The sequence below is a fragment of the Apteryx rowi genome, unplaced genomic scaffold (assembly GCF_003343035.1).
Source record: "Apteryx rowi isolate R43461 unplaced genomic scaffold, aptRow1 scaffold_46, whole genome shotgun sequence".
Lineage (NCBI taxonomy): Eukaryota > Metazoa > Chordata > Aves > Apterygiformes > Apterygidae > Apteryx > Apteryx rowi.
Window position 1 is genome coordinate 2157230 of NW_020450716.1, and position 23512 is coordinate 2180741.

The 23512-nt window shown below is 37.8% G+C and overlaps 1 protein-coding gene across 6 annotated transcripts in view; it reads left to right on the plus strand.

Moving 5' to 3' along the window:
• Positions 1-21906, plus strand: part of LOC112971877 (trifunctional purine biosynthetic protein adenosine-3) — a 42876-nt gene extending 20970 nt beyond the window's left edge. For 5 of the 6 annotated variants that reach the window (XM_026077726.1, XM_026077725.1, XM_026077724.1 and 2 more), the window contains 16 exons: positions 488-613; positions 1479-1566; positions 1976-2061; positions 2709-2877; positions 3473-3704; positions 6538-6632; positions 7834-7943; positions 8565-8763; positions 11745-11993; positions 12354-12506; positions 13633-13836; positions 14116-14247; positions 14891-15021; positions 16555-16696; positions 19542-19657; positions 20835-21121. In XM_026077726.1, the coding sequence (XP_025933511.1) occupies positions 488-613; positions 1479-1566; positions 1976-2061; positions 2709-2877; positions 3473-3704; positions 6538-6632; positions 7834-7943; positions 8565-8763; positions 11745-11993; positions 12354-12506; positions 13633-13836; positions 14116-14247; positions 14891-15021; positions 16555-16696; positions 19542-19657; positions 20835-21017 (2415 nt within the window). In that variant the 3' untranslated portion in view covers positions 21018-21121. Of the gene's footprint in view, positions 1-487; positions 614-1478; positions 1567-1975; positions 2062-2708; positions 2878-3472; positions 3705-6537; positions 6633-7833; positions 7944-8564; positions 8764-11744; positions 11994-12353; positions 12507-13632; positions 13837-14115; positions 14248-14890; positions 15022-16554; positions 16697-19541; positions 19658-20834 lie in introns of all 6 variants that reach the window. The other variant, XM_026077723.1, reaches the window with a different exon arrangement.
• The last annotated feature ends 1606 nt before the right edge of the window (positions 21907-23512 follow it).

The following is a 23512-nucleotide window of genomic DNA, read 5'->3' on the forward strand; positions in this document are numbered from 1 at the left end:
GAACATCATCATCTAGTTTGCCAAAGATGCTGGCAGAGGTGTTATTATGAAGATACTGATCATAAAAGCATCTGGTAGATAAAATATTTATCTGGTAGATAAATATTTTGAAAGTTAATGAAGTTTTATGGACAAGGAGAAGAAAATTTTGAAAGGAATGTAATGCTTCCTTCTGGAGGAGGGGAGAAGGAAGGAAGGAATGCTTCTGCCCTCAAGCTTTTGAGTACTCCTTTTCAGCACAACTCTTGATGTTATATTGTAGTTTTTATATGTTATATAATAGGTTATTTCTGTAGTAAGGTCTTATAAACTGAGGCAATGCTTCCTGAGGTAAAAAGGAAGTGTTTAGAATACTGTAGTTTGTATTATTAGGGAAACAAAATTTATAGTCTTAATATCCATTTTGCAACACTGAAAATCAAATATATTTGCACTTCATGCAATTTCAGTCATATGCTTGGCTTTAATTATTTTCCCTGTTTTCTAGTGCTTATGTTTCACTGATGGCGTCACGGTTGCTCCCATGCCTCCAGCCCAGGACCACAAGCGATTAATGGATGGAGATGAAGGCCCTAACACTGGAGGGATGGGAGCTTATTCCCCAGCACCTCAGGTAAAAATGTATCTATAAAGAGATGTTTCACTAGAGCTCTAGTACCAAAAGCATGTGTGAATTTTCAGTTTCACTGTGATGAAGGGAAGAATGGAGAGAATGGGCTCTTGCGGGTGGATAGGGTTGCGTAAAACAAACCTAGTCTAGTAAAGCCCATAACTTGATGAAGGAGGATATTTCTACTGAATTACTTTTAATTATACAGGTGTAAGTCTTTTTTTTCCTGCAACCTTGTTTTTTTTCTTTAAGTATTATGAAATACTGATCGTTCAAACTAAGTGTTTAAAACCTATTTTTATCTTGTGCCGAACCAAGCTAAGATGAACCTTTGCTGTGGCTCAGTGCAGTTGGGTGTCTGTCTGGCAAGGAACTTTTATTTGCAGAAGGATTTACTTTGCTTTCTGTTGACCTGTGTCATGACCAGTGTTTTTTTTTCTTTTTTGATTAATATATTATTTTTCAATCCTCTATAAAGCTATTAATTTTGTTTATTGAATAAAATTTGGTCATTGAGCACTATACTTTCTAACTGTGATTTGTCTTTAAGGGGCACTATTTAAATAGACATATTGGCATATGTCTGTGCAAATGGTTTGTTCCAGTGAAACCAGTGGGTTTACTTGCACACGTAGCTCATGAAGTATGTAAAAGTTTTTGAAGAAATGCAACACGTTATGTTAATACTGCTGTACGTTGTCTGAGGACAGAGAAAGATACTAGCTTTTCTGTTGTTTGAAGCACACGTTGGAGTGAGCAAGAGACCATCCAAGTGTTCTGTTTGGCTCTTAAAAGTGCTAGCCATCACAGTAGGAAAAATGATGCACTCTGTTTTTACAAACACTATTTTCTAATACTGTTTTATTAGATTTCTAAAGATTTACTGCTGAAAATAAGAGATACTGTTCTTCAGAAAGCTGTTGATGGCATGAAGAAAGAAGGTGTCCCCTATCTTGGTATGTACAAAATGTTGGGTTTTTTATCTTAAGGAGAAGGACAACTTTTTTACTTTGTCCTCATTATAAGCCTAAGCAAATTCACACTGTAAATTAAAGATACTTGGATTTCTTTAAAAACTAGATTTGGTTTTTTATAAAGTCAATTGAAATCCATGAATATCTTTGCATTAACGGTGGATAATCATGAAATGAGGAAGAACAGAAAGGACAACATTTGAAAATAAGTTTCAAAATTGTAACCACAACTACTTTTGCCTGTTGTATTTTTAATATTTCTCAAAAAGTGTTCATGTTCTAGCTTTAAATGAACACAAGTGGCATCGTTTATAATAATATTATGAATAGATTCAAAACAACTGACTTGTACAGCTGCTTAGATAGCTTTTAATACAACTTTTGATTATAGGTGTGCTTTATGCTGGATTAATGCTTACCCAGGATGGACCTAAAGTTCTAGAGTTTAACTGCAGATTTGGTGACCCAGAATGTCAGGTGAGTGATTTGTAACCAGATATAGTTTGTTATTATGGGAGGAGAAGAGTCTGTTGCTGTCTATCATTATTCTTAACAAACTATCTGATGAACAATTAGCTAATTACTTTGCGATTTAAAGTATTTGTTCTGTTTCTTCAAGACAGATACTCTGTTATGAACTTAGCAACAGTTATTCCACCATATTAATTACTTGTTTCATTCCAGAGACGATTTTAGCAGGTTATATTTAAATATGGGTGTTACAAGGGTAGGCTTGAGTGAAGCTCAGTACTTTTCTACCTTTTCTAGAATGGAATGGGATTTTTTTTACTTTAATAAAGAAGTGAATCCTTCCTTTGCCCGCTCCCTGCTACAGGTGGAGTAAAACCCTTCATTTCTGTTCTTCAGAACAGGATAAAGATCTTTGGCCTCTACTTATTCCCCTCCATCTGTAGCAGTTCTTTTACCCGTAGGGATTATTATCTTCAAGGAAGAGTATTTGTAAAGGCTTATARATGATGAGCAAAATAAATATATGTGTGAAAATGCAGCATATGAAATACTTATGTTATTTTTATAGCTGCAGTAACCTTTTAAAAAGCTCAATAAAGAAAATGTAAAAACATGTGTTGTTTTCTTTAATTTGCTAATCTTTATTTTTGTAGGTAATTCTTCCACTGCTGAAAAGTGATTTGTATGAAGTTATGCAAGCAGTCATCAATAAAAAGTTGTCTAGTTCCATGCCTGTTTGGTTTGAAGATAGTGCAGCTGTGACTGTGGTCATGGCTAGTGAAGGATATCCAGGAACATATCCCAAGGGTTTGGAAATAACAGGTAAATATAACAGGAGAAGCTGCAGAAGTCACATTTCTCTCCTGAAGTCTTTGCATTTTCTCTGTTGCAGATAAAGCTGAATCTGTCTAATCCAGATTCTTAGAAACTTTAGATGCTGTGGTTCTGGGTCAGAAAGAGATGGCTGAATTTTCACACCAAGAAGTTAATTTGTAATGCAGCCATAGCGTTTTCAAATCTCCACATCCATATTGTTTAGTTCCATAGCATTTCCTTAATATGTGTTATAGGGAAGTAGTTCTAGGCTGATCACTGATTTTTGCATAATCTTGATGCTGGTATGCTTGTGTCTATATCAGTGAAGTATAAAATTCAGCTGAAAATAAACGTTGTATGCAGGTGTTTCAGCTAAATACCACTTTCCCTATCTCTAAACATATAAGCAGCAGACTGGTCTCTCCACAAAACATACTTCTAAAAAATTGTTCTGATTTCCCAGAATGATCACAGTGAATTTGACTGAGGTATCTGGACACAGTTAATAAGCAATGAATATTTATTTATTTGTATTTTAACAGTGAAATGTTCTAATGAACTGATCTTTTTCTGTATTTGTTTTACTGAACAACAATCACAGGACTTTCTAAGGCTAAACAACTAGGGCTGGAGGTGTTCCATGCCGGCACGGCCCTAACGGATGGCAGAGTGGTGACTAATGGAGGAAGAGTCCTTACAGTAACTGCTATTAAAGAGGATCTAACGACAGCACTGCAAGAAGCCAACAAAGGAGTAGCAGCCATACACTTCAAGGGTGCCATTTGTAGAAAGGACATTGGTTATCGGGCTATAGCTTTCCTGAGACATTCCAGGTAGATATTTGAAATGCTTGAAATGGAAATAACTGGTGACTGAAAGACGTCAGTAGTTTACCTTAATACCTAAAATGGTGTTGATATTATGCATAACTCTAGACAAATTATAACTGGCATCCTTGTGAGTGATCTAAGCAAGACCAGCCAAGGAAGGAACAGGCTTTTTGATGGCTCTTTCATCCATGATCTGATTCTCCCAAGTCTGAGCTAAACTACAGTGACAAGCACGTAGGAGTAACTTGTGCTGTTGCTGTCTATATTAGGTCTGTTTTGGGGACGGAGAACTTCTGATTCTTAGACTCTAAACCATAACCTTTGCTCTGAATTCAGATTGTCCATAAATCTAATAATAACATCATGAAACGTATGTATGAACAACGTTTGAGCTTTTTTGGGGGGTTCATTTTAGGGTCTTTAAAATGGTTTTGAAACACCTACCTCACTGAGACATGCATTATAATGGAATAGCTGGCTAGCAACCTGGGTAGAATTTATCATTCCTTTTTATTATTATTCCTTTTATTTTCATAGTATGGATTTCARCAGTCTTGACAGGGCTTGGGTTTTTTCTATGCAGTGTGTTCTACTGTTTCTCTATGTTTTTGAGAGCTTCTTGCAAGTTTTGAAACCTAATTTTACCTAATACAAAACATATCTGTTTGCCTTTTCTACAATCAGTTCAAAACACAACCTTTGRTAATAGGTTATTTTGTAGTCTATGAAGCATATTAGTAAGAGTTTCAGCTTTGCTGACAGTGTATACTGATTAGTATATTGTAAAGCTATAATCAATAAACTTACTAAATGAACAAGGGTGTTGATATCTAGTCTTCTTTCTCTTTCAAGTACTGTGCATCTTTTGAGAAATGTTTGTGAAAATGAATAATTGGTATTTGTACTGTGGCAGAAAAAATCAAGTCATTGCGTGAGGCAAGAGAAGGTACTTTAATGAATAGTGACGCATGGTTCTCTAAAGCACTGAATTCATGGGACATGGTCAGCAGCTTTCTTAACTGGAATGCTGTATGCTGGGATGATCCCTAGCATATGAAGGAGACTCCTGGGAGCCATTTACAGTCAGTGCCCATTTCACTGTCCCTGAGGCTCTACCAGCTTTTGCTCAGACATATCCTAAAACTGGAAGAACAGCCAGGCAGGCATGCTTCCCTTTGGGCTTTGTATTGCACACAGTTCAGGAAGGTTGATGGTTGGCTCTGCAAACTTGGGGACACACCTCCTCTTGGCAGCTTCGCAGGATTAAGTCCTGTGCATTTGACTTCTTGAAAATATCTAGAATATTTATTTAAGAAAAAATATTTAAGAACAATACTTTCCTTTTCAAGAATTAATGCAGATACTATGTTTTTAAAAATAAGGTGAAAATATGTTGAATATTAATCACATTCAGACTGGAAGGGCCTGACTCCAGCCTTCTGCTTTCACAGGCTAACATTTCTTTGAGTCTTGTTCATAGACTGACCAGCTGCTTCTTAAAATTATTTTCTTCTCACAAATTTTTGAGCAGTAATATAATGTGTGTGCGGATATCTTTGTACTTTCCTGATAGCGTAGCTCTTGGGCCAGTTGTTTTGTTGTACCTGTCCTTGTTAATAGTGTGCTTCACCCTTAGAATTAAAACTGATACTGAATCACATCAGGAAGAGAGCTAGAATAGCTGTAATGTAGCTTGGTTCATGCCATTGATGGTATAGGAATAATGACTGCTTAACTGGAATCAGGTACATTTGATACAACTAAGAATTAGAAGTCACTAAATTCACTATCTCAAAAATGAAAAGGTCCCTCTGTGAATATGGAGTGATATTTTATGTCCCCAGACAGTTGCATGAACACACTTAGAATATAAATTATATCCACCAGTTTGCTGGTGTGTTTTCTGTTTTGTATAACTGTGTGCAAAAACAAACCAGAGCTCTTGGACATTTCTTTCTAGTTTGCTACATTGGATCTTAGAAATTAACATTTTTAAACACTGGGTTTTTAAAAATATTTTAGCAGAAAGTCAATTTAAGTAAAAAGGTACAATTGGTTTTGTAGTGCTATCATTCAAGGTGATAAGGAGAGGCAAGCTTTAAGCTACAGTTTTAAAACTTTTTAAGTATCGTAGAGGAATACTGATTTCTGTGATACTTTTGTTTTGAAAAGCTAATTTGAACTTGATTCTGCAAGGTGCTGAGATGTTCTGATTTAGCTCTGTGTACATTTAATTTTGAATACAGTCACAATACTAGTGAGGCCTGGGTATCCAGAGGAGGGAGGTATTCAAACCTTGCAGAATCAAACCCATTATTTTACCTATTTTACATGAAAGGGTTTTTTTTATCTTTGTATTTGACTGGATAGCCAGAGCTGTGATGCTGATGCTCTTATGCTGTCTTTGAGATATCTGAAAATATTTGACTACTGCTTACAGCAAACTCTATGGTACAAATTCATGAAGTTTTGTTTCTTCAGGACAGTACTCCCTATCTTTGGGTCTATGTGTGAGGTCAGGTTCTAAGAAGCAAAAAGGTTCATTAATCTTTGAGTCCTTGAGCCTGCCTGAAATGTATGATTTTTCTGATTTATGGATTTTTGTTACTAATCAATAGGATGTAATGCTTGTATAGTACTGCAATAATTAGAAATCATTTTATATGAGCAAAGGTACTGTACAAGTAGGAAAATAACGGTCTTGAAAAGCTTCGTTGACAGCAGAACAGGATTCTGAGTGGTTAATCCCCTTAGATATGCAAGAAAATAAATATTATTTTGAAATATACATTTGTGTATTCAGTAATCAATTGCCGTAACATTTTTAATCTTTCAGAGGCCTGACTTACAAAAACAGTGGGGTAGACATCGCAGCAGGGAATACTTTGGTTCAGAAAATTAAACCCTTAGCTGCAGCCACATCAAGGTCAGGTAAGATTTGTACCTTTTATTCCTGTTTCAGTCAGTTCATGTCAAGTAGGCTTATCATTTAATCTTTATGTTGATTATCAATGCTTATATTTATGTGCTCTGCACATTTCCAGATTATGCAAGAATTTTCTGGGTTAAGAGCAAACACCCTTGATTTCTTCAAAATGTAGTTCCTTAAATTTACAGAGTTGCTTGTCAAAATGACTCTAAAATATCTCTCCTGAATTCCATGTGCCTTAAGGACATCAGAGAACACAGTTCAGCACTCTAAGAGGATAAATACAAGGAAAAATCCTACTGGTTACTGCTGTTTTTGATTACATGGGTTGTCAATTCATGCACAGAGTGAGCTATACATTTTTTGTACATAAATGTTTAAAAAGCTGTAGAAGATGTAGAATTCCTCAGAGATACTATCAGGAATTACTTGAGATAGGCATGGAAGACACATCTTTTGCTTGGACAAAACAGGACCAGCCCTTCCTCTTTTGCTGTGGTCTCCGGTTCATATTGCTCTAGCAAGTCCTTGTAATTTTTATTATAGGTTTAGAACACCAGTCATTTATTAAATAACCCTTTTGCTTCAGATTAACTGAGAACCTTCAAATAACTTCAGATTTATGCAGAGAGAGAAATATATATTGATAAATGCACACAGTAGCACCACTAATCATTTCTTAACATTCATTGCATTTTCCACTCATGTTTGTTTCAGCCTTAGGATTTAACCAATTTTAGTTTTAAGATTAACATACTTAATTATTAAATCTTAAGAAGAGGGAGTCTTAATATACCTTAAGTAGCAATATTAACAGAGAGAAAGAATTTCAGTAGGAAAATGTCTAGTTATCATCTTTTCCTAGAAAGCAGTGGGCTTCAAAGTACTACAACAATTCCTTGTCTGTTTTTCAGAAAAATGTTAAGTGCAAGGGTGAAATATATCAGTCACAGCAATTATTAAATGTTCGGTCACAAAGCTTTGGATTTTTAGCCTTACATAATAATATGAAAAAAAACAGACGAGAGGATTAGGAACTCCTGTGGTTCTGAGATGAGGCTCTAAACTTTAGAGAAAAGTTTYCTGGTGGCAAAGCAAAGTAATTGTGACAGACTTCAGAGAGAATTTCACTAGTGTTTTGGAGCTCCTAGAGAAACCCATGAAAGTAGAAGTTTAGTACTTCCTTCTTTTTCCGGCTGGCAGGCTGCAATGCGGAACTTGGAGGATTTGCTGGCCTCTTTGATTTGAAAGCAGCTGGTTTCAAAGATCCTGTCTTGGTATCTGGAACTGATGGTGTTGGCACAAAACTCAAGGTAATCTGAAAACCTGTGTAAAGCAAGAAATGTAGCAGAGAAGCAAAAATGCTTAATCGCTTTGATGCCTATGTTACTAATAGAAGAAAATTTGAAATAGTTGTGTTAAAAAGTACCCATTAGTATTTCAGAAAGGAGAATAAAAAATGAGATTGCCCTCCTTCAGGTGTCAGTTCAGCAAAATAATTAAATATATGTTTAACTTTCAGCTTGCAAATATCTCTATTTGAAATGATGTTTAAAATCACTCATTTTTAATATTCAGTGCATATCAGGGACTCTAGTTCACTGAGGTAGAACCTCCGTCCTCAAAAAGATTACTCCTGGGGAAAACATTAAATTATACAATTGCTACTGTGTTTATGCAAACTGTAATGAAACCCCTTCCGGTTCAGTCCCCTTCCATAAAGGGCCTTTTGCCCTTGCCGATTAAGAAGGTAACAATTCCTAAAGTAAAATTTTAGGACAGGCTCACAGAGATGATGATAACTGAGGATGCTCCTCAGAAAGCACCTAGAGCTTGTTGTTGCGCRATTTTGATGCCATTCCATGTCAGACTCCATATGCTCGTGTTCCGGTTTCTCAAAGCTAACAAATGGGTTCTCTTGCTGTGTTTTGCAGATCGCGCAAGTGTGTAAGAAACATGACACCATAGGTCAGGACCTGGTTGCCATGTGTGTCAATGACATCCTGGCTCAAGGAGCAGAGCCCCTCTTCTTCCTTGACTATTTTGCCTGTGGTAAACTTGATGTTGAAGTGGCTCAGGGTGTCGTTGCAGGAATAGCTGAAGCTTGCAAAGAGGCAGGATGTGCTCTTTTGGGTATGAACACTCTCTTTCTTCAAACGATGTGAAAAATTGCATGCAGCCTCTTTATAACTAGTTTTAATGTGTTTGTCTTCCTACTCTATTTAAAGATTCTCAGAGAAGTAAAAAAAAAAATTTGTGTGTTTTTGCCTTCAGAGAACATAGTCCCAACCCACTGGAAGAAGGCAATACTTCACAAATGTTGCCATTAGCTCAGGAATCTGCATATTACTTTTCTTATTCATATATTTTCATTTAATTTTGTAAACATAACAACTACCCAGAAAACTAACAATTCACATATTCTAATTCTTTGTATTTTTCAAGTAAATTTGAAAACATTCCAGAAGGTTTGTTTACCTGTTATCCTGAAGGAAATCCTAAAGCTTTCCTCTAGAAAAAAGATTTATGTGTGTTACTGTGCATGTGTGTGTCCCTGTGTGCGTGCATATTATCTTTTGAACTTCTTGGCTGATTTTAATCAAATTTGACAAGAAAGGTAAAGATCTTATAGATATTATGTTCCCACAAGTTTTATGAAACTAGACAGCCAGAGAATGTCCTTATGAATGCAGGAAAAGCTTCAGTTGGAACTTGCTTCTTCTTTAGACGTAAAAGGTAACCACAAGACAGAAATGTAAAGGAAAACAGGTTTCATTGGTTATACTCCTAGCAAAACTATTAATCTGATGAAGAATTACCATAATTTTTCAAATAAGACTTTCCATCCAAGAGTAAAAATGAGAGCTTTTGCTCTTTAGGTACCAGTTTAAAATTGGTATAACTTTGTCCTCCTTTTTTTCTACTTTTTTAAGAAATTTAGTAACAAACTCTCTTCTAAATGGGAATGTCTTATTTTGAGGGAGTTTTACAAGATTTGAACAAGAGGCAACCTACATTCTGTTTTAATTTTTTCCTGAATGAACTGTATGTCAGCTTTATCTTTGCTTGAAAGTGTTTTTTCAGTTTATCGAATATAATCAGACCATTCATACTTTAACATAAGTACATTTTATCTGAAATCTTACTATGAAATTACTGAAATTTCAAGATTTTATTTCCCATTGGAAAGCTTTAAAACTACAAAGGACTTTGGATGTTTGTAAAATCATTACAAGAGAATCATTTCTCAAAGTTTTAAATGGGCTAGTAAATGTCTTTGTGTGCTAATATAAAAAGAAATCAGAACTCATAAATAAAGCAACCATGATTTGTTCTTTGAATTTATGGCACTCCCAGAAAGGAACAGAGATGATGCAATAACTCTAGACCTAAGGAAGAAACATTTTTTTGTAGCCTGGAGCATTAAAATAGATTTCAGTTTGGTTTCCAGCTTAATGCATTAATTTCAATGTGTGTGCACATAGCATGCAAGTCTGTCTTTGTGTAGTATCATCTCATCAAAGTCTTGTTTGAAGCATGCTCCTAAATTTGTCTTGTATATTTTCAGTAGCAGAATATTCAGCTCAACCACCATAAGCTCACACCGCTTGATAGTGAGGTACTGAAGGGCTTATCTACATGCTTGGTTTTGCACCAATGTGACTGAATACAGTTTTAAACCAATGTATCTAAGCAAATGCCACCTTTTAGTATGAACTTTGATTTTAAAGTTGGTTATAGCAATGTAATGTAGAAACCTGGAAAAGGTTCCGAAGAGTTAATCTTCACTCTGGCACTGAGCACAAAAGCAGCTTCCAAGATTACTCAGGTACATTTGGAGCCCCTCCAGGGAGACTTTTTTTAAAATAGATGAATTCTGTATTGAATGAAGCCTGGTGAGTGCAAAGGAAAAACAAGACAGCACTGGTCGGCATGTTGGGCACAGGTCATAACATAATGGCAACTTAATCATTGTCAAGTTGTTTCTTGTAGGCATCATGGCCAGTGGGGAATTCGAAGGAGAATAATGATGTGGCTTTGAGGGTAGCTGGGGAGGGTTCCTCGCGGGCGTGAGGGGAAAGTGTGAAGATGTTGGTCTGAAAAGCTTCAGAGTGAGCAATAAATGCTGATTTCATTTGCCAAACACAGTGAGTTCCCCTCTGCAGCCTGAATGAGACAAGACAGGTAGAGCAGAGGTCTTGAAAAGTGAAGACCATCAGCTTATATCTGCTAAGATGGAGGAAGGGAGCCAGTGCTGCGTGCATAGAGAGAGATAATGCTGTCTGAGCAATGTTACGGATTCCTATGCAAAGTAGGAAAATTACCATCTCAAACTGCATTCTGAATGAAGTCAGCAGGACAAAACATGTTTTTCAGGACAAAACAAGATGATGTCCTAATAATCAAGATATAAGAGGATAGCCTAGACAACATGTTCAGCTGCATGGATGGGTAGGAAAGGCCATCTAATTTTAGAGGTGTTCTGCCAAAATAATCTATATACCTTAGATGTTGAGACCTGAAGCGATAATGATGCCCAGGTCGTGGACATGAGTAGCAGGCAGAATAGTGGTATATACAAAATCTTTATGAAGACAAGTGAGACTACTAACTATTTCATTTCTCTGATGTCCTTAGATGAGTTTCTTGTGTCTTGTAGGTTTCTCGTGGAGAATATTAAGCTTGGTAGAAATTTGAAAATAAAAGCACTATATAAATGCTTTTATTTTAAAGGCATGGATCATGCTTAACTCCTGAGCACAGAGTTTCAGGACAGTCTTCAGGCTCAGATATTTCCTAGGACAGAAACCATAATATCTGATCAATATCAAAGTCCTTCCAAAAAATCCTATGTGTAAAACATGGATGCACATTAATTTGATACTGGTTGTCACAATGAGGGAGGAAATGTTCTTTCCCAATTTGCTATTGCCTGTTTGCTTGAAGGACATGTGACAGATGTGTGTTTTTAATTATCTTTGGTGTTTGTATATCTAATTAAAAAATCCAGTCCATTAACTCCTTACAAGTCTGAAGCTTTGAAAAATTACACATGCACATTAACCYCAGTGGTTTTCCAACATCTCCTTATCCTTTTTTTTTGGTTCTCACAGGAGGAGAAACTGCTGAAATGCCAGGCATGTATCCACCTGGAGAATATGACTTGGCTGGCTTTGCTGTTGGTGCAGTGGAGCGAGGGCAGATGCTGCCCCAGCTGGACAGAATTGCTGACGGGGATGTGGTTATCGGAATAGCTTCTTCCGGGGTTCACAGCAATGGATTTAGCCTTGTAAGGAAGATTGTTGAAAAGTCATCGTTAGATTTCTCCTCTCTGGTTGGCATCTCTGGTGATCAGACATTAGGTACCACTTCTACTACAGTTTCTTCCATTGAACTTCTGAGCAGGTGGATGTCACACTATTGTTTTGTCTGTGACTTTGTTTTTGTAAGTTTTATAAGGCACGAAAAAGCTATTCCATTCTTGAACATGTTGCCATCTTCCTTTTTCCTGTGAATCAATATGCCAGAAGGAAATTAGGGAAGGAAAAAATAAATGACTAATTGTATGCTGCAAGAGGTAGAACATTGTCTTTTTCTCTGTAATACAATGCTTGCCCATTAGTATCCAGTAAATTAATATTTTGAGGTTTCCTTGATTTGATATTGATTAACATTTCTTTCTGTGTTGTAACTGGTCTTTTTCCATCCTCTTTCATATACAGGAGAGCTCTTGTTAACCCCAACTAGGATCTACAGTAAGACTCTGTTGCCTGTCCTTTGCTCGGGCCATGTGAAAGCCTATGCCCACATCACTGGAGGGGGCTTGCTGGAAAACATCCCCAGAGTTCTGCCAGAGTCATTTGGTGTCGTTTTAGGTGAGATATAGGAAGGGATGCTGTACAAACACCCACGTGTTAATGGGGATGGATATGGAAGCCTGTGTACATCATGCTGCATTAACTGACTTACACTGTAAGAGCTGGACTTGCCTGTCTAGAAATCAGTTTGCTTTCTACTTCATTATTATTGAATTTCTTCTTGTGCCTGAATCAGACCCAGCTGAAACATTTCATAGGCACTTCCTCTGATGGTGTTTTGGGTTGGATTTGACTGGAAACTATATCTGTACTTTCAAAACTAAAACAAAGAAAAATGGTACCATTTGCAATATCCTGCAAGATTATTGCTATTTAAGTCACACTCATGAAGTCTTTGATTGGCATTCAGATATGGTTAATAGCTCACAAGTTATGAGGATATCAAGGTATTTTGCATACTTTAATTAATCCTCACCACAACCTCATCAGGTAGGTTAGAAATAGTATATTATTTCTCAAGAAAGGTAAATGTGGAAAGTTGAGTGACCTACTATAGGTTATACAGTGTTCATTGGGTTGTAGAATAAAATAAGGGAATTTCTATCAAGTCCTGTGCTTCAAATAGTAAATCATGTTTCCAGCTGTCAATTAGACAGGAGTCCACGGTGGATACTTGTATATAAAATTTAGATTAATACCACAAGAAAGAAATTACTGTCTTTGAAGTTCCATTACACTGGCTTGTCCTGAAGTATTTCTCAAGCTGCTTTAAGTCATCCTTACCTTGCTAGAATTGGGAGAAATGCTCTATATTGTGAGAGTTAAGGCTGTTCTTTTTATACAATAGTTTCTCTACAAGCAGAGTTGTCAACTTCAGGAAGACGATTTTCCAAAGTCAGCTTCAGAGCCCATTTTGAATTACTCGTTAATGGACTGCAGTGGAGCAATATGATTAATTTCTTCCATGAGTGGCACTTCTTTCTACTCCCAAGTCTTGTTTAGTATGGAAGGAAAAGACACCTTGTTTTCATGCATGCAAGCAGGTTTAACTGAAGCTAATGTTGCTGTGGGACTTACAGTCTGTGTTTGCATCCAGATCTTGTCTCTTGACACTCTAATAATTTTAGTATTTGCACATAGATAGTGATTTTCACTCTTTACTTGTATTTTCAATTCTCCTCAGATGCTCTTAGTTGGAAGATTCCTGAAATCTTTAGCTGGCTCCATAAGGAAGGGAATCTCTCTGAGGAGGAGATGGCTCGGACATTTAATTGTGGGATTGGCGCAGTCTTGGTGGTGCAGAAGGAGCTGGCTCAGCAGGTCCTCAAGGACATACAGAGACACGAGGCAGCCTGGCTGATTGGGAAAGTTGTCTCCCTACCAAAAGGTTACTAGAATTTTATTTTTCCTTGAAAATATAGAGCTAAATTCCTTAACTGGTGAGTCTCCAGCATTGACACCTCCATGGCTTTTGTGCATAGGGTATTAAAATGACAGTCCTGGAGACTTCTGTCTTAGTCTATAGAATATGTCAGATGTCACAGGACTATAAGTAAATAATGAGAAGTAAGGCAGTGCCACTAGTCTGTCTTTTCATGAGTGTTTTTCTGTCCTCTCTATTTCTTCCTTTATTTGTGTTGGGATTTTTTGTCTTTTATGCATTCAGGCTCTGCCCGTGTTGAAATCCATAATCTGCTTCAAGCCTTGCAAGCAAATAGGTCACTGACTGTGCACAGCCATATCCAAGGCAAAATCCAAACAAACAAAGTGAAGGTTGCTGTCCTTATCTCTGGAACAGGTGAGAATTTATATTCATCACTACAGTGTACAACACAGCCTATTGAAAATGGAGCTTCAACTCAAAATCAAAATCCCTTGAAGTCCTTGCAAGTCTCCACGGAGACTTTGATGAACTTCCTACAGGCTTTTAGAGCTCAGTAACAGGCAGAATAGATTTTGCCCTCGAGTTAATTTCAATCGGAAACAGAATGATCTTTACCCTGGGCTGCAAATTGACTCTGAATTGCATCTGTGTTCATTTTAACTACTCTTTTCTGCATGTCTCTAGGTTCAAGCAACCACTGCGTTGGATTATAGGGACAGCAGAATTATCTTACTAACAGACCAGAATTTCCTCTTGCCGTATTGGCGCTTTCAGAATTTCCAACAGTCTGACTTGTAAGAAAGAGACCGTAATTTCTATTCCAGAAGTTACAGTTTACAAATGTAATTGCTAGTAGAAGCCCTGTAGCTCTCACAGAGCCTCCAGGTGTCAAATTCAGTTTTCAGAAAGATCAGTGAAAAAAGGATTGCTGTTGTTACAGCGTTTTTTGGATTGGGTCTCACCTACATTGCTGCTTACTTAAAACCTCCTCTGGTTATTAACTATATTTATTCTCCAGGAATGAATTGATATTCGTGACTTATTTTTTCACTCATAGGCACAAACCTGGAAGCCCTCATAAATAGCACAAAGAAGCCCACCAGTTTCGCACAAATAGTTCTTGTTGTTTCTAACAAAGCTGGTGTGGAAGGGCTAAGGAAAGCTGAAAGAGCTGGTATTCCTACAAGGGTAAGTATTTCTCACCTTTTAAAAAATCATTAGCTCTGATTATGGCAGTAAGGTATTGTGAGATAGTAAGAGTTACTAGGGTAAGAGATGATTTGAAAAGAGGTCTTACTGGTGTTTTATTTTTTGGTCTGCCATGAGCTTTGTGTCCTTGGGCAAGGTACTTAACATGGAAACAAAGTACTTCCTTTTTTTTCCCCTCAGAGATGTTACTTGCATTCCTAATGGTTTTAGGATCAGTCATTATATTAAACCAACTGCAAAACTTTTTACAGTTAGTTTAAAATTTGTCATTTATTTAAGTGTAGTGCATTTGTACTAAAGTAATGATATATTTTATCTGAATTTAAATTTAAAATTACATGCTAAACATACACAGTAGTTCATTTGAATGAAATGGAGAGGTCAGGTACAACACTTCAAACTCATCTCTCCAGGATTCATTCAAGGCAAACTGTGTTTCCCTTAATGTCACTGGGTCCAGTTTGATATTGCTATGCCCTCTGTGTAGCTATTTGCATTGCAGACATGAAATGCTGCTGTTCTGACTTAGGATCATTTTACACTCGCTTTTCAAAGATAACTAAAAATGATGTGGAAGATTTGGCCCAAAGCAAGCTTTGTTAGTAATTTAAATAGCAGCAGTATCTGACTGTTAGCACTGCTCTCTGTTGTTCTGGAGCATACAAAGATCTCAACTAAACCATATCCATGGTATACTGGTGAACTACAAACATATAATGAGAAAAGAATCCCAGTCTTGGAGAGGGGACAGTCGCAATGATTGAGAGGGAGAGTGAGTGGTGAAACAGAGGCACTGAGTAGTGCAATGCCTTGCAGTAGTCTGTAGCAGAGTAGTTCACAGGAGAGTTCAGCCCAGTGTTGAGCTAGGCTGTATTTCCAGTGCCCTCTGTCATGTTTTCTGCTAACTCCAGTTTTCCAAAACTACTTTGCGGTATTTAAGTGTTGCCAACATGGTAAATCTTGCAGAGATTATGAGATACTTTTATTTAAAGGCTATGTGTGTTTTAAGTAAATAGCACTATCTTATTCCTGTTTAAAATTGGGAATGTATGCTGGATGGGAAATATATAACTTGCTTATATTGACTTTGTGCAGCTAGGGCTGTTTTATAATATAAATTTAGGCAAAGTTCAAACTATTTAAAACAATCAGAGGCCTTAAATTGAGTGAAATCATTCTAAGACTTTAGGTTGTCTTAAGGGCCTCCTATATTTGTAGGTTGTTCAATTGTGTCCAAATGCTTGGGCCTACAATCATGGGCCCAATCAGATAAACCTCTTATTTATTCTGGTAATTTTTCTGTGTTAATATGAACAAAAACTGCAGGTTTGTCTGTTAGTGTATGCATTTATGAGCTTCTCATGTTGTTATGTATGTGCACCCCACTCTAGCCACATGTGGAGATATAGTGGTTTCTTGTTTATTACTCTAGTGTACTATTTCATTGTGTTCTTAARGCCTTGAGATTAAATTAACTCCATCCATATTTCTTCCTTTTTTGGATTATCACAGGTTATTGACCATAAATTGTATGAAAGTCGCACTGAATTTGACAATGCAGTTGACAAAGTCCTTGAAGAATTCTCAGTTGAACTGATCTGTCTTGCTGGATTTATGCGAATACTGTCTGGTCCTTTTGTCAAAAAATGGGATGGTAAGCACAGCCATATTAGTGTATGCATAAAAAAGCAATTTTATAACTCACTCTCAGGTAAAAAGAAAATGGGGAATATTATAGAATAGGAACCATATTAATTCTGGGTTTGCAGGAAATTAAACTCTTCCCATCCTGCAAGGAAAGGGATGAGAAAAGGAAAGAGTATTTTTTCCCTTCCCTTTATCAGGAAGCCAAGGGCAAAAGCAGATCTTGTGATCTGTGATTTATTAGAAAATGTTGTAAAGYAGGGCTGTGAAAACTTTTGACTTCTACAAACATGCAGGGCAAGTTGTTGCCTAAGCAGTAAATGCTGGTAGTGGGCAGGTGAGCATCCAGCCACTGAGAARTCCTTCCTCTAACAGATGACCTTCATTGGCTGCATGTAAAAGTGCAAAAGTAGGCAGTGATATGCAGTTCCTGTTAACAAGATCTCCCCAGTCTTGGGGTTAGATGTCCTGGGAGCTGTGTGAAGCTGGAGGTGGCATATTTCACAAGCGATTCAGCTCTTGTTTGTCTGAAGTGTTCACAGGGTCTCCATTCTGGTCACCCTGTCTAATTTTTCCAGTTCTTTGTTAGAGGCTGTAACACCTCTGCCTACTTCAGTGGTTGCTCTTCCTCCCCCAGCTGTTACCTTTCTTTTCTTTTCTCCTTCTGTCTTGTTCAGGAAGTTTTGAATCGCACAGAAGCAGCTGCTCTTCTCACTGTTTGCCCTACTTTGGGTTCAGTCCCAGTTATTTATTCTAGTTCTTGCTCTTACCAGTTACAGGCTGGCCAGCCTACTCATTGCAGCTCTCCAGGCAGCCTTTGTTGTTCACGCTGTGACTTTTGTGTTACCCTGGGTATGTCACAGACCTTTTACACCTGAGCTAGTTTTTCAACCTTTCTTTATAATCAGTGGAGCAAAACAGGCATTCCTAGGAGGCAATTCATTTTACACTAGAGCCATCAACTAAAGTAAAGGTCAGATTAATTTTGCTCTTGTTTCTCTCCATTCATTATGGAGTCCAGGTGACTGAGATGTAAATGCTTGTGTTCCAGACAGCTGTAGTTAGGARAGAGGAATCCCCTACTACATGAGCAATGTCTTTTGGGTGGAGTATCTGTGCAGAGGATGGAGGAGAATTTTCTCTAGTGCAGAAATCTTGTGCAAATAAAGAATGAGTTTAGTTTCCTCTGATTTATGGACAAAAATCAGTGTGGGACTCCAGCTCTGATGCAGCACAGTGCAAGGCTTGCATTACACATATGGCCTGAGGGCAAGAGAGAGCACTCTCTTCCAACGCAGGATTATCAGCACTGGTTCATTTAAAAATATTCAGCACCAAACTGAATTTGAAAACAGATAACTACCTTAGCTTTGACCAAGAATATGAGAGAGTAAAGTTAGTTGTGAAACTCTCTTTCTTGCTCTATGGCCCTGAAATGTTAATTCTGAATCTTAATATAAAGGATAGATTGTACTAAAGGCAAATGGATTTGTTTTAGTTTCAGATGGTACTGTAATGAGGAACTAGGGAAAGGCAGACAGAAGTATGGAGTGTCATTTTTACCTCACTGTCCCCAATACTTTTTTGCTGAAGCAGCAAGCAGGGATATGCTGATGCTTTAAAAGGGGTATTTTGGGCCAAAACACAGTGGAGATATTGCTGAAAATCGGTTCATTTGCCTCTTTAAGCTGCCCAGGTCAATATCCGCATGTGTTACAGCTGTGGAAGTGCAGGTTACATGCTGTGCTCTCAGACCTGGCCTTCACTTCACATTACAAAATCATTTCAGTACACTGCTGCCTTTGCCAGCATACATCAGCTCAGTCTTACTGCTTGGCATTTAAATGGTGTTCAGTGAATCCTGATGACATATAGTCTCCCTAAACAGGAGGCACGTAGAGACAGTGTGGGTGTACCATACTGTGGTATAAATAGTATCAATAGTCACTTTTTTTTTTTATCTCAAAGGGTTTATACTGAAACTAAAAGAAGATCTAGCACTGTTATGTACCTTTACTTCACTGACTTCAGTCTGGTCCAGAATTTCTGGGTTGAGTTGTCCCAGACATACCAGGAGCAGACAGGGGTGGTATACCAGAAAAAAGAAAGTATCCTGATGGTGTAACTATAGCACTGCTATAATGGTGAGATCCTGAGGTCATTGATAGCCACTCTCTTCTACTTTAAAGCTAGCTAGAAACAAAGGCATATGCTTTTTCTTTTATAGGAAAGGTAAGGTACAGGCTTCTCAGGGTTATAACAGTCCCACCTGGCTGAGCATTAAAGGTAACATTATCAATTTCAGGATCTCCCAGCCAACTTTTCACATGGAAAGAAGTAGTGGTAGACAGGTGTTTTGGGGAAGGGCAGAGAGAAGGGCTCCTATATGAGCAGCTGTTGCCTTTTATTAAGCCAAAACAGGTGTGGAGGAAAAGTCAAGGAAGAATTTTTGCCTTCTTGCAGGAGTCCGTTACATCATTTGAAAATGCACTGAGTTGCTCCTGGGTATTGAGTCTTGTAAGAAAGAGGGTTGTGCTTGTGATCAAAAAGAGAAGAACAAGATTCTGAGGAAAAGGACTACATTAAAAAAATTGTAATTAGTCACTGGATAAATATGCTTTAGCCATGCAATTAATTGTAATTGATTGTTGTCTTTGATTTTCTGAAACAGGGAGAAATTCTGGCATGCTTTGGTCTGGTTATCTGTCAGTAGCATTAACYGACTTTCACATATGCTTACTTTCTAATGTTAAAAAAAAATTCACAAATATATTTTGTTCTCTAATGATTAGGATATTTTAAACACTGGTAAAGCTGAGTGCTAAAAGACAATGACCTCATTTATTCTTTTCTAGGGAAAATACTGAACATCCACCCATCTCTACTGCCTTCTTTTAAGGGAGCAAATGCCCACAAATTGGTGTTACAAGCTGGAGTCCGAGTCACTGGCTGTACTGTACACTTTGTAGCTGTAAGTACTTTTTTCTCTCTCTTCGGAGTCAACCAGTCTTAAAAATTTTCACCTCAAAGCTTGTTTGGAACACCTTATGCTATCATTTTCTCCTTTGTTTTTCTATAAAATAAGGTTCATCTTGACAATATGGTGCTTTAGTGTGCTGTCCTTGTAGACAGAACTGGAAATAAATAGTCTAGACAGGAGTTTAAACTCTATCACAGTTAACTTCTTCCCTAAAGTATCCCACTGCTGCCATTCCACCAGTTGTAGGGAGTACTAGTTCATGTAAGGCCTTGGCTAACCCCAAAATCTTTATTACTACACAGCACCAACTTCTTAGTATCATACATCCTTCCTTCCATATTTGTTGCACTAGAAACGGCACAAGCAGCTTAGCGTTCATTAAGAACTAATGCCAGATTTGTGGGAACAGAGGGATACTTAACAATTTATCTAAGTCAGAACTGAGAAAACAGAARCCAGGGATCTCTCAACTTGGAAAATATGCATTTTTATCAGTTCAGGGAGCATTTTTTCTCCATATTGTTCACTTCTTAGAATTGACAGTAACTAGTCTCCCATCCTCCACTCCATTCTTGAGATTATCCTCCCCTTTACACTGCTTCTGAAATCTGTTCTCATGACTTTTGCTTTCTCTTGGAAAAAGGGAAGAAAACTGTATTTTTCAAGATAGAAAAATTACATGCCTTTCTCCATAATATGAGTTAGGGTTTCTTCACTGTGTGGCAATGTATTGAGAAACAATAACTAAACAGCAGGGATCTGCCTCATTAGCATGCAGAAGAAAGATTTACTGGGTCCTCTAGCCCAGCTCTGTGCCAAAGCTGGCTAATTCACTGTGCTGAATTGAAATGTCAGCATTTTGTCCAATTTAGCCTATCATGTTCCCAGTTAACATGGCTTTTGTTGTTTTCTGTGGCAGAAATGTTAGACTCTCTGGTGTTCTGCCTAACTCCTCCTTTTCTTGGGAATTTACACTTCTATTAGTTCCTCACAGGCCAGTGAGTGTGTCAGTGTCTTTTCTGCATTCTTCACATTAGCCCAACTTCATATTTCCTGTAATAATGGAGTGGTAAACAGATCCCTGAGGCAGCTGGGTTACATTAATTGCCATATAGCCCATCTTGCTCCTCTTGCAACCATGCAGACTTTCCGGCTATTGCTTTTACAGGAGGAAGTTGATGCTGGAGCTATCATTTTCCAAGAGGCAGTTCCAGTGAAGATCGGTGACACAGTGGAGACCCTGTCAGAAAGGGTGAAGGAGGCCGAGCACCGAGCCTTCCCAGCTGCCCTGCAGCTTGTGGCCAGCGGGGCTGTCCGGGTGGGGGAAGCTGGCAAGATCTGCTGGAAGTAGGAGCAGCACCCCTGCGAGGGTCTTCAGGTGGGACAACTGGCATGCATTAACTGATCAAAACAGAGGTCACAACCTAACATGCACACTGCATTCTCTTCACAAAGTGTTTTAAATGTAGAATTTACCATGTCCTGATCTTGTTCAAATGCTTAAAGATTCAAAGTGAAACCTAGAGAAAGCTACACGTGGGCACAGCAGGCAGGGGACCATGCTCAGTACTTTCAACTATGGCTCCATTACCAGCTTCCTAATTATAATCACTTCCTTTGCCAACGTTTCAGTTCCCAATCACTTTAATAAACAAAACCCCTTCAGTTGGTTACAGAGAGATCTGAGCATCTTTGAGATTGACTTAGGAACATCAGTATTACTCTCTAAATTGACTACACAAATTGTAGCATTGGACTCTGTTGTCATGTGCTGTGAAGTGTTTGTAAGGATAAGTAAGGAAACCAGTAAAATGGAGGTGGCAGCCATAGGCTTTCTTGTGAGACATTCTTCACAAATTCTGCAGAGGTTAGGTGCCTGTATTCTGGGAAAGTATTTTCCCCAGAATAGTATTAATGGAAATCCAGGAAATGTAATAATTCTGAAACAATTATTTAAGCTTTTTGCACAGCTGAACTTGTGTCAAAAAACACTTGATTTTTCTTTTAATGTTTTTGAATAGCTGTGAAAATATTTTAATAAATTTACTAAAATAATCACTTTGCCTCACACAAACCAGAAGCATCTTACTGAAGCTGATCATGTATGTTTTAGAAGTCCTGTTTAATACAGAGAAAGCTGATTTGTACTCCGTTCTGATGTCCGTATGATATTTCCGTATTGCGGTAACCTCAAACTGGATTTGAAATAAAGTCTAATAAAGTTAAAAACTTTAAAAATGTTCAGTAATCTTTCCTTGGAATTCTTGCACCAAGGGTATAAGGTGAAGAAGGAGTTTGTGAAACAATGTAACTTCAGCTGCAGTGCCACAACTGTAAATCAGTTTATGAGGTTACAGACATGTGCAATCCTGCTCAGTTAGTTATAATTCATGGAGTGTGGTGACCTTACCGTTTCAGTGGCCAGACGGTCTGTGATGAAGGAACTTGCTGACAGAATATTCCTGTCATAATTTGTCACTGAGGATAAAGCTCATGCGAATACAGAGGTATATGACATGGTCAAATTTCATTTGCTTATAAAGGGCAAAGAATAAAAGCTAAATCTTCAGCACAGTGTTTCTCTTTACAAACTTAACTTCCCACAGCAGGGCCTCCCCTGCTGGCAAACTGCCCTCTGAGGCTTGAAATCCAGTACATCTCGGTGAGAATGTAAAAGATGCAGGTAGTGTCCAGCTCTGGCAGGGGTTCAGTCTGCCTGGCTTCAGTATGCTGGCCATGACACAGCACACCTTTTACAAGTCAAAAACAAATCATACTTAAATATRTAACTCATATATCAGAAGAAGTAACACTGCCAGGGGCAAAATCACTACATGTGCAGTTAACAAATAGAACATTATTGATAAAAGCAGTTTAATCACTGCCAAGAAGGCCAACAGCAGAGGACACAGGAGCCCCAAATCCAATACCCCACTCTTACAGACATCTTGAGCAAGACTCAGGTATTTTGCTGGCTAAGACCAATGGTAAATGTGATTTAAACACCTAGCTGCAGTTCTACAAAACTGTAAGAGAAATTTCATTCCAAACTGGACCTTAGACTGCTTTACCTCAATTACCAGTCTGTAATAAGAATAAATAGATAAAAGTGTATCACCACACCCAATTTCAGAGGGCTGTTAGGAACACAATTAGTAACAGAGTTGTTTGATACCATGGTGATAGTCTGGAGACTTATCAGAGCACAATAACTAGCAGCCTATTCTCTTTTAACCTTTTATTTGTTAGGTTTGAAACAATCAATCATGCTATGTAATTCAAAGAATATACAACATGAAGTTACTACAGAGTTACAACAGACCAAGAGCAAAAGCAGTAATATGTTTATCTTATATATATTGTCCAAACATTTGTTAATCTATCCTTGTGACAGTTCCTCCTGTTTCTCCGAGATCATCATGAAAATACATGTTGTTCTTTGCCCCAGTCATTGGAGTGCAAAAGACAAACACGGATTTCTGTACGTAAATGGCAGAGCTGATGGGAGGGAACAATTTTTTCCCCCCCTCCTGAACTAGTGAAACACTTACCAGTATCCACATGTAAAAACAAGAGAATTTAAAGCTTTTTATTAGAGCTGACTCATGCTTTCAAAGAGCCTGATACAGCCAAGAGCCAGATATACAGTATGCGTCTTACTAGTACAGTACTTGTAATTCAATTCCGAAACAAGAATACATTTTGTTCACTGCATCTAATGGCTATTAGTGAACCATCCCCTGGAAAATTCAGCTCCGGTTACTTCTTCTCTAGGTTGTTCAAATAGCTTCTTAGCTAGCTTTCTTCCCCTGATTTATGTTACTTGCATGCAGGTTATTATTCTGG